Source organism: Fringilla coelebs (genome assembly GCF_963513975.1).
Source record: "Fringilla coelebs genome assembly, chromosome: 9".
Lineage (NCBI taxonomy): Eukaryota > Metazoa > Chordata > Aves > Passeriformes > Fringillidae > Fringilla > Fringilla coelebs.
The window spans coordinates 23,731,800-23,742,909 of NC_140067.1; the positions used below are offsets into that span (position 1 = coordinate 23,731,800).

Consider the following 11,110-nt stretch of genomic DNA (forward strand, 5'->3'; position numbering starts at 1 on the left):
GGAGCAGAAAGCCTGAGCTCCATTTGCCTTTCTCACACAGGGACATGGATCCATCTGTGTGTCCCAGAGCAGGGACACTGCACTATTGTTGGGACTGCTTCCAGCACCTCAGCAGGGCTGTGAGGACATGAGGTGAGATATTTGGAAGAGCTTTCTCTGTGTGAGGGTGTGATGTCCTGGCACAGGGTGCCCAGAGAAGCGGTGGCTGCCCCCGGATCCCTGGCAGTGTCCAAGGCCAGGCTGGGATAGTGGGAGGTGACCCTGTCCATGGCTGCAGGTGGCACTGGGTGACATTTTAAGGTCCCTTCCAACCCAAATCATTCCAAGATTTTGTTTGTCTCCATCCTATTATTTATTAATATTTAAATGTTCATTTATTTATTTTTATCTCAAAGTTTGCAGATGATTATGGATAAAACAAACCAGCCTTATCTCTTGCATGGGCAGTAGGGCCCCCTGGGGGTCGCGGCTGTGCTGAGGGGCCATGGGGGGCTGCGGGGCACGCAGAGGACGGGCTGGGGAAGGGCAGCCTGGGTGGAGATGGGCTGGACCGATGAGGAGGGCATAGCTGAGCTGGGCAAGGGCAGCCTGGGTGGAGATGGGCTGGACCGATGAGGAGGGCATAGCTGAGCTGGGTAAGGGCAGGCTGGGTGGAGATGGGCTGGACCGATGAGGAGGGCGTAGCTGGGCTGGGCTGAGCCGGGCTGGCTGTGCACCCGTCAGCTGCCGCCGCTGTCCCCGCCTCCCGCCCGCCGGGCCGTTCCCGCACGGCTGTGGCGGTGACCGAGGTGAGGGGGAGCCGGGCAGAGTCCCCGCCGCCCGTCCCTGGGAATGGCTCGGGCCGGGGCCCGCAGAGCCGCCCTGCTGCCCGGCGGGCTCGGCTGCACCGCCCGCGGGGCTTTCCCTTCCACAGGAGCGCTTGAACACACATGGTAATCCCGTTTGCGCCTTTTTCCCAAACAGCTCAATGGCACCCCGAAAGAAGTTAAAGGGTCTCGTAGCTGCTACCATCACTCCAATGACTCCGGATGGGTGAGCTGTCAAAGTTGCATTCTGATTATTGTTTCCTTCCACCCCTAATTTCCTTCTTTCTTATTTGGAACTGATCTGCTCACTTTCTTGCTGTCTTGCCTGCTTTGTTTGTTTGTTTGTTTTTGTGTTTGTTTTTGTTTTGGTTTGTTGTTGGTTTTTAAAAAATTTTTTAAAAATCAATCTCTGATGGAATTGGGGGAACTACTAAATTTGTCCCAGAGAGAGATTCCCCTGTCTCTGCTTCCTCCTGTTGCCAGCAAATACTATGGCTCTAGGTTTGGAGAGTTTGGATCAGTCTCATTTGGATCAGTGTCTCTCCTTTTCTGTTGCTTTGTAGGTGCAAATTAAATAAGAGTGCAGTTACATGTTTTGTTACATTGTAGTGTTTTCGAATTTGTTAAGGAAAATTGCAGACCTAGTTACAAAGAGCTCTAGAGAGTTAGAAAATAATTGTCAGAATCCGAAGGCTTTTTAGACTTCTCTCTACCTTAGCTAAGTCATGCATGCAGTCATGTGTGTATGGGTGCATGGAATTAGTCTAAACTTCAAGAAAATATTGCAAGGACAGCACAGTTTAAAAATAACATCAAACTGAAACTTGAAATTCAGCTTTCTTCAGAGCAGGCATGGCAAACAGAAGGCTGCATTTTGATGTTGCAAGACTGAGTTGTTTGGAGTCAGCAGAGAACCCTGAGCTCTTGTGGGGGGTGTGTCAAGATCTGTACATGCTTTTCAGAGAGACAATGGAGATTTGCTAGTACAGATCTCCAAAAGTGAACTTTACTTCAAGTGCTAAAAAATAAGGCTCCATCCCAGTCAGGGAACTCATTCCATTGTAGTCACTGCTTTGATTCTTGCTTTAAAGGAAACTTATTTCTAATGTCTTTTTTTTTATTATTATGACTCAAATTTATTGCCACATGGTATTTAGAGAGTGACCTGAGCCCTCTGCCTGGACTGCATGGTCCTTGTCAGATATGTTCTGGGAAGGCATCTATGGAATTTTGAATGTTGTGTAAAACCTATCAAGGCATCAGAATTAACTTCCAGACCATGGGTTTGGTCTGTATTTTTGACAAATGAAAACAACAGTGAAATATTGTACACTATTAAACAAAATGAGTTTGTCTTGTGTAGGAGATAACCCAAGAATTCTCCTTCCCCTCTTGCCAGGGAATTCTGTTGCTCTCCTCATCCTTTAATGAGAGAGAGAGGTCAAAGTCACATCCAGCGGATGCCGTTTCCCTCTCTGTATCCAGCAGTTATAACATCCAGCAGTTTAACCATTTGCCAGCACTTGTACAAATAACTTTGTGCTCTCGAGAGGACTCCTGTTTCCCTCAAAAGAGGAAAAGGTTTTAGTGTCTCCTGTTCTCTCATATATCCCAAAAAAGTTCTTTGCTGTGACAAGCCTGCAGCAATTCCCAATAAAAGTTTGGAACAGTGAACTACTTGTCAGGAAGAGAAACTGCAAGAGAGAATTCAAGGCTGAGCTGCTACCCTCAGATGTTAAACAGATGTCAGGGGTTTCTTACCTCTGGGTAATCTCTGTGTGTGCAAAAGCAGGGCTTCAAAATACAAGGGTTAATGGTTACTGTGGTTCCTTTTATTGCAGAACAATTAACCTCGCAGTGATTCGTCAGTATGTGGATTATCTGGTAAATGAGCAGAATGTGAAGAATGTTTTTGGTAAGTGACAGAAACTGTGTTACAGCCCTTTTACCTGGATGGGAATCCTGTGATATCTTACATAATAGGAGCTGTAGTGAGAGGGAATGTGGATGTGGGATCATCCTGGCCATTTATATTCGCCAATGGAAAGACTGCAGGCATCTAGTTTTGCGCACACTCCATTTCTGTGGGGGATAAAATAAGGTGCCTTCATAAGGTGATGTTCCCAGAGATGAATGGATAATGTTGTGTTGACAGAGAAGACTGATCTGAATGATTCTTCCCAACTCAAAAATGTTAGTGCTTCTCTTCAGTGAAACCGACGTGTGTAGGTGAGGCCTCAGCCGGTGTGTTGTGTTTTGTTGTATTGAAACAGTGAATGGCACAACAGGAGAAGGCCTATCCCTTAGCATCCAGGAGAGGAAGCAGTTGGCAGAAGAATGGATGTGCCAGGGAAAAGACCAGTAAGTAACTGAGAGGGAATGGGGGTTCCAGATCTTATGTTATAATAATGCCTGAATGCAAAACAAAGTGTGCTGATGCCTTTTTTTTTTTTTTTTTTTTTTTTTTGTATTGTGTTGCTGGGCTTTATTCCCCAGCTCCTTTATCACAGAAGTATGTTTTTGCCACTGCCAGTTAGCTAGTGTGTGTTCCTGTTGCTTAGAGAGCTTGTGAGAGTCCTCCTCTTTGGTACACTGAGAGGTGAGGGGATGAGAAAGGGTTGGAAAAGAAGGGCTGTCCCCTTTGCTTTGTCTTGAAAAGAAATGCAAATAAAGAACATTTCTGAACTTTTTAATGTATTACATTATTTGGTGTTACTGAAGCTGAGGTGTGTAGTGCTTAACTGCTTCCCTAAAGGTACAAAATTAGTAACAGAAGAAAAAATTCAATCTGGATCTGCAGCTGTGTATCCAATTGCAGCTTCATTCTCCCTTTCTTGTACCACTCACAGCCTTGTACCCCTCACTGCTGCCTTTCTTTTGGATGCTGGGTCAGAGGATGTGCAGAGGAGGAGGTGTTTTGGGGGAGAAGGATAATGAGGACAAATAGACTGGTGTGAAAGATCATGGCCTTCAAATCCATAACCTTTATATCCATGTCTCCTATGAATATAAAGGAGAAAAACAGCAGTGGGGTTGATGGACTGGAGCATGGAGGATTCCCTTTGCAGGAGCAGACAAGTAGTCAAAGATGCTGCTTGAGGTTGAACTCTTCTGGTAGGTTTGCAGAGAAATAGGTTTAGGAAGTAAAGATATACTTTGATTTCCTGTATTCTTCCCAGCCTCCCCTTGAATCCTTTATGTCTTAATTTCAATTTCCTAATAAAATGCTAAGATTCATCCCTCCTGACAGCCTTGCAAGCACGACAGTAAGAAGTCCCATGTGATTCTTGTTTACAAATGTATATTCTTTCTTCCACCAGCACTTGTCACTGTCAGCATTAATCCATGTTCCCGGTCATCAGGTCAATCCAGGCTCAACTCTTTTTTTAGATTCTTCTTCGGTGGCTGCCTGGACTGAAGCAAGTAATTTTGGCAGCCTGGTAGTTCACCATTACCGAAACGTCCCCAAAATCTTCTGAATTTGTTTATTTTTGTGCAGATTGGACCACGTGATCATTCATGTAGGAGCACTGAATCTGCCAGAGTGCCAAGAGCTGGTGTGTATATATTTTTCACTCTGTGTGTGATAAATAGAAGCAGATGTACCCTCAGATACTTTCCAATCTGTCTTTTATAGGCAAGACATGCAGCAGCCATAGGTGCTGATGGCATTGCTGTCATAGCCCCCTTCTTCTTCAAACCCACAAACAAAGGTGAGTAGTAGTGTTTGCTGAGGCCTTTTTATTGCCCTCACAACATTGGTCATAGATAAAGGATGAATGTAATGTGCTTTCTTTGGAAAATATTCTGATAATAATGTTTGCATAACTGTAATGGAAATGCAAAACCTGCAAGAAGCATTTTTTAAAGAGGAGAGATAGCAGAATTGTCCTGGTAAGAAATGGGAATGATGTCTTTTGGGATGTGTTTTGTTAGCTTTTTGTAAGAGGAAGAAGAATTGCTTTTGGAAAGAATGGTCTAGTTAACTAGTTTGTGTTCTGAATGGATAGTTTGGTGTTCATGCTTGATCTGGGCCACACTAGGAAGCAGCTGGTTCCATGGTGACCCTTGCTGGGCACTGACCAAGTTGAGCAACTGCTGATACACAGGTTCTTGTTACTGAGGTGATCAGGTTTGGTTCTGTCTGTCTGTCTAAGGTTACCTCAAAACTTGTAACTCAGTATTTTGTCCTTAAGATCCTGACAGTAACATAAAAGAACCACATGAAGTGGAGGGTTGTAAAAGAAATATTAAATATTGTCTGAATGAATTCTGAATGGAAATGTTCATGTGAAAGCACCATACCCAGGGAGGTGAATGTGAACTTGATTCCTTGTCCTCTGTTGCACGCAAGGGATCCTGCTGAGGCCACTTGGCACACAGACCTGGCACATGTGAGAGCATGCCTGAGTTACACCTGTAAGAGAATGAATGGGAGCTACTGAAACTGATTTGGTTTAAAAGAAATACTGTCTTTGCCTTTCTTAAGGTCCTCCCCTGATTTATGTCACATTTAATGTTTTATGACATGTGAAGGGTTTTGTATGACTTGCTGTGTGTGTGCACAAGCTGAGGCCTCTCCACAGCCCCCAAATTGTGAATCTGAACTGTGTCTCCCTGTGGATGGCCTCCTTCTCTTATGGGATCCCTGCTGGTTTCCTTCTAGATGAGCTGGTTGCTTTCTTACAGAAGGTTGCATCTGAAGCCCCTGAGGTGCCATTTTATTACTATCACATTCCTCCTCTGACGGGTGTGAAGAGTAAGTATAGAGTACAGAGCTTTGGTGAATTGTTCTGGAAAGCAGGTTATATGGTGTTTCTGAAAGCATGGATTTATATTTAGTCTTAAATGTCTTGTTGCTGGTTCATTCCTAAACTTTTTCTGATCTGGTAAAAGAGTCTTACTCTTTGTTGTCTTACTCATTGTTTTAGAGCTGTACAGTTTACTGGGCTTAGGCTGAAAGTGAACAACTTGTAAAATATGAAGTCTTGCTCTTGGGGACAGGGCAGGGAACTGTCCCAGAACAGGCCTGTGTTCCCTCATATGAGATTGCTGTTCTGCACAGTTCGTGTGGAAGAGTTGCTGGATGGGATAAAAGCACAGATCCCCACCTTCCAGGGTGTGAAGTTCAGTGACACAGACCTCTTGGACCTGGCACAGTGCATACACAAGAATGAAACAGGGGAGTTTGAATTTCTTTATGGGGTGGATGAGGTAAGAAGCTTCTCTTAAAAGTAATTTCTTCTAAGGTACTCTCTTGCTTCAGCCTTGGGGAAGAAGTAACCCTGGACACTCAGTGCAAGGCAGTTTTGGTGCTCCCTCCCACCACCCCTGTTCCCCCTTAATTTTATTACATGAAGTAAAATTGTTTTACTTTTTTTTTCTCCCTCCACCCCAAACTAGCAACTGTTGGGTGCACTGGCACTAGGGGCAAATGGAGCAGTTGGAAGGTCAGTATGTCTTGGAGTCCTTCCCCTCACACATACATGCGCTGTTTTATCTTCCACTATCTGCATAGTATTTCCCTGACCGGTTTCAGTCACAGCAATGGAGGACTTGGCAGGATAGGGATGTACAGAGGCAAACAGACACAGAATCTAGCCCCAGTCCTAGTGATGGGACAGTCATATAACCCAGGATCTCAGATTATGTTCCTTTGGGTGATAAGGCTCTCCTTTATGTTCCTTTCCATCATTGCTGTGGTTTCTAAGCTCACCCAAAGGTTTCAATGTACTTTGTATCCTCATGGCAACTTTTGAAGTTGGTAATTACTTCTGTCTGCATTGGGTAAGGAACCAAATCCCAGAGAGGTTAAAATTGTTAGTTCACATGAGCAGTCTGTGAGGAAAAGAGCTGTGTTGACTTTAATTTCTAATTTATCCTCTGCCCCTCATATCAGGCTGATTAGATGATCTGTGTGATACATGTGTTCCCATCTAGGCAATCCATTAAATGAACAAGCAACTGGAAAATTAAGTGATTGACTTTCCTTATTGCCCAATGATGTATTTTTATTTTTAGTTTTGGAAAGCAGTTCCATTTGGAAAGAACTGGGAAGAGAAATTGGCTCTCTTCATTCTTCCATGGAGCTTGGCATACTTCAGATGCCTGACATTAGATTGCACCCCACATAAATTCCACTAATTTCTCTCATAATAATGACAATGTCAACAGCAAAAGCCTGTGGTTACTTCTTTTGTTTCACTGATTTTAAGTTCCTTCTTTGCATTTACCAATTCTATTTTTGGTTTGTTTTTTGACAGTACATACAACTATTTGGGCCAACAAGCCAATCTGATGTTGCAAGCCTTTGCAAAGCCAGACTTTGCCTTGGCACAGCAGTATCAGGTACAGCATCTTCCCATCTTCCCTGGGAGCAACCTTCTTTTTCTTTGAGCTTTACTGTGGCTGTTCTCCATGTGCTTCTCTCATCCATACCGAGGCAGCTTTATCAAAGAAAAATTCTTCCATCTTTGACCTCCCTTTCTGTTATTCATCCCTCCTCATTTTTTTTGACCATTCCTCACTACCTTTTAACCAAGACCTTTTAACCACTTACTCTTCAACTCTGATCTTATCCATGCAAGTGAGCAATGATATAAAATATAAATGTAGTAGCTTTAGATGGTTTTACATCTTCAAATTTGAGGGTGTTAATAAATTACTGTTGGTCTTTTCTAGTTTCTCACTGGGGAATTTCTCAACTTTGTCATCAAACTGGGTAAGTAAACTGGGTAAACACTGCCTGTTTTCCTCACTATGTCTAAAAGTGCAAACTTTCTGCTTCTCAAACTCTCATGTTGATGTACTCTTAGAACTTCCTTCCTGAAAGATTTTGCAGTGAAAAACTGTTGCATCTGCTGTTTCCCAACTTAGTAGCATTTGGGAGCTCAACAAAGGGAGCTGACCAAGCATCCCTGACAGATTCCCTCTCCCTTCCTTCCTTCTGCTGTGAAATCTCAGAGATTTAAAGCTGTGACTCTGTGATATACTCTTGCTCTTGTCCTGACTCTTTCTGTGGGTTGATTTTTTTTGCTAGGTTTTTTTCGCCTTCCATCTCCAAAAGCTCATTTCTAGCTTTATTTCTACAGTAATTTTTTTGAAATGGTGGTGCCCAAGTAGAATAATAATTCTCATACTTCTCTCTCCTGCCTTGCTGTAATTAAACAGGAATTTTGTTGAAGACTGTACAAGGCCAAAACATTTTAAAATTGAATGATTTCTAGAAACAATATCAAGTTTAAATATAAAAAGCAATTAAAACCAACAGAGTGGTCTAGGGAGACTGAAAGAGACAGGAAATGTTTACATTAAATTATATCAGACATTAAATGAAGAGAACTGTTTACCGTGGGTTTGCTGTACATATGCAAGCCCTGATGAATCTCACCAAGCTTTAGAGCCTGGTTGTATTTCTTGGGTTTAAAGCCAGAGGAATTGCATTATTTTTTAGCCTTTAGATGAAGAGGCAAACACTAAATATCCAAAGGTACATAGGAAGTTGTGAGCTATGGACAGAGAGCAGGATGTTGCTACTCCCAAGCTTGGCTCTGTGTGAGTCTGCACTGGGGGATGCTTACATATGAATACATGTGGTAAGTGGGTGTAATTTTTACTGCAGTGTCGCTCCTGTCTGCAAGCACAGTTACCTCTTTTTATGCTGTTCTCACCTCCAAGAAGTGCTTGAAGCCTGGTTGATATTGGATTACACAGAAAATCTGTACTGCTGCTTTTTTGGACACCTCTATTGAGGCTGCTTTAAGGAAAGTGGTCTACAAATGTCCTGATTTTTCTGTTGTCTGCCCAGGTTTTGGTGTTGCACAGACTAAAGCTGTAATGACTGCTGTTTCTGGCATTCCCATGGGACCTCCACGGCTTCCTCTTGTTGCTGCCTCCAGTGAGTTCATCGTCAAGGCCAAAGCCAAGCTGGACAGCATTGTGTGGCCTAATGGGGACTGATCATGCAGTCATGGAATCATTACACTGAAAAAGACCTCTAAGATCATCAGGTCCAACCATTAACCTGACACTCCTGAGTCCACCACTGAGCCTCATCCTCAAGTGCCACACGTATGATATTGTTCACTTCCATGTCCATCTGGAGGTTTCTTTTCTGGGATTCTCTGCCATGTGACACATCCCCCACATGATGGGCAGGATTTCTTTCAGGGAACTGGCACTGTGCCCAAGCCTCTTCCTGTTAGGGCTGGTTTTGCTGGGGCACATGTGCCTGACATTTTACACTGCTCCCCTGGAGCTCTGCACATTCCAGGACTGACTGGGATTGTTTAATTAAAAAAGAGCAAATTTTTCCCTATTGGAGGAGAGGGCTGATGACTTTTGCCTAGAAAGGAGGAAGATCTGTCTCTACCCCCTCTCAGCTGGATGGTGTTTTGTCCTCTCCACGAGGACACTACATTGTGGGTTTAAACAACAGTATGACACCATCAGGTTGCTCAGGCTGGTATCTGTTCATCAGAGTCACTGGGACATTGTCTGTGCATGTAAAATCCTGCTTCTGTCTGATCTCTGTGTTTACATACCTTAATGCAAAATTGAAAAAACAAGTCCCTTTTATGACAGCAAGTTTTGGATCACTAATGAGCAGGTATTTCTCCCATTTTTTTTTTTCCATAGGACAGAAATAAAGCCACAATTGAGCTGTGCAACTCCATGTGGCAGTGCAGAATGCTGTCATGCAGGTTAGGAAAGCACAGAAACCTAGAATCATAGAAACCTAGAATGGTTTGGGATGGAAGGGACCTTAAAATCGTCCCATTCCATCTCTTGCCATGGGCAGGGACACCTTGCACTATCCCAGGTTGCTCCAAGCCCTGTCCAACCTTGGACACTTCAGGGATGGGGCAGCCACAGCTTCTCTGGGAAACCTGTGCCAGGGCCTCACCATCCTTACAGGGAAGAACTTCTTCCTAATATTCCATCTGACCCTGACCTCTGGCAGTGGGAAGCCATTCCCCCTTGTCCTGTCCCTCCATCTCTTGTCACAAGTCCCTCTCCAGCTCTCTTGTGCCCCTTTAGGCACTGGAAGGCATTCTGAGCTCTCATCTTAGCCTTCTTTTCTCCAAGCTGAACAACCCCAGGTCCCAGCCTGTCTCCAGAGCAGAGGGGCTCCAGCCTATGGAGCATCCTCAAGGCCTTCTCTGGACTTGCTCCTGAAAGGGTTAAAAGCACTGTGTCCAGGCATACTGAGCAAGAATAAGGTACATTGTAGCCAATATAGAAGCCAGCAAATATTAAGCCACAAGCTCAAGACACAGGATGAAATTTGACAAGAAATAGGGACCAAAACTTGCATAAAATGAAGGACAAAACTTACTAAAACCAGTGAGGGATCGCTGAAACAGCTAACAAGAGACTGCCCATGCCTAGAGGAGGAAGGTGAAAAGGGCACGGCGAGGAAGACGTCCAGCCTTCATCAAAGGAGCAGCGAGGAGGATGCGGAGCCTTCCTCAGTGCGGCCACCAGGGTGCACTGCGCCTGCGCCTGTGCTAACGATCATGATAATACATTTTAAGATTTAGTTTGCATAACCACACCTTTTCTAAGGGAAACAATGACTGTGCATGAGGTGTAACCATACAGTGTAGTTTGCTACGCGCCAGGGTGTGCGCTGTTGGGAGGAGTGATCCCCGCGCACCCGGCACGCTGAGTAAAACAAATACCCAGGGTCTGGATTTGGCTGGGAAGCGCCTCTTGGGCCGGTTTGGGGCGATTCAGCACCTCCATGTCCTGATGCTGGGGCCACAAAGCTGGAGGCAGCTCTGCAGGTGGGGTCTCACCAGAGCAAGTCACCTGATGTCAGATTGAAGCGTGCATTTTGTTGTGTCCTGGGCTGATCCTCTTGCTGGCTGATGATCCTTGTGGCTGAAACATGAGGGGTCCCATGCCCTGAGTGCTTCTGGAAGGAGGGAAGAGAGATCCGGGATGTACTGGGGCACTTGAGTGGTTTTGCCACAACCAGTGGCACCACGGATGACAACAACAGAATTGTGATGGATTGCGTCCAGAATTTCACTTTCAAAATTCTTCAGAGGTAAAGCCTCTCTCTCTTCTTGGATCTGGGAAAAAAAAGTCCAGGACATTCCCAAAATGTCCAAAACTCAGCCTGTTCTGCTCCACATCTATACTTTGCCTCACTCTTCTACACTTTTCCCTTATCCAAAGGGAAAACTGCCCAAGAACAGGTCATGGTTTGTACTTTTTCCTGGCACAGCACAACTCACCCCCACATCCACCCCAGTGGAACACCCAGCACTTCCAAAAACGTCCTGTGCATTGGTGCT

The 11,110-nt window shown here is 44.6% G+C and overlaps 1 protein-coding gene across 1 annotated transcript; it reads left to right on the forward strand.

Annotated features, from left to right (window-relative positions):
* Positions 1-738: 738 nt before the first annotated feature.
* Positions 739-9,391, forward strand: NPL (N-acetylneuraminate pyruvate lyase). Its single transcript, XM_084211112.1, has 12 exons — positions 739-788; positions 964-1,032; positions 2,648-2,721; positions 3,080-3,167; positions 4,306-4,363; positions 4,444-4,519; positions 5,473-5,565; positions 5,872-6,020; positions 6,210-6,256; positions 7,070-7,154; positions 7,488-7,527; positions 8,614-9,391. Exons 2-12 carry the CDS (start codon positions 968-970, stop codon positions 8,763-8,765), a joined length of 927 nt encoding a protein of 308 aa, XP_084067238.1. The 5' UTR covers positions 739-788; positions 964-967; the 3' UTR covers positions 8,766-9,391.
* Positions 9,392-11,110: the final 1,719 nt, after the last annotated feature.

What these genes read in the sequence shown, in the direction of transcription:
- NPL (XM_084211112.1), top strand. Translation starts at nt 968, where the DNA reads ATGGCACCCCGAAAGAAGTTAAAGGGTCTCGTAGCTGCTACCATCACT. An exon ending in GAATGTGAAGAATGTTTTTG is followed by an intron (nt 2,722 to 3,079) that starts GTAAGTGACAGA and finishes GTATTGAAACAG; the next exon opens with TGAATGGCACAACAGGAGAA. An exon ending in GCAAATGGAGCAGTTGGAAG is followed by an intron (nt 6,257 to 7,069) that starts GTCAGTATGTCT and finishes GTTTTTTGACAG; the next exon opens with TACATACAACTATTTGGGCC.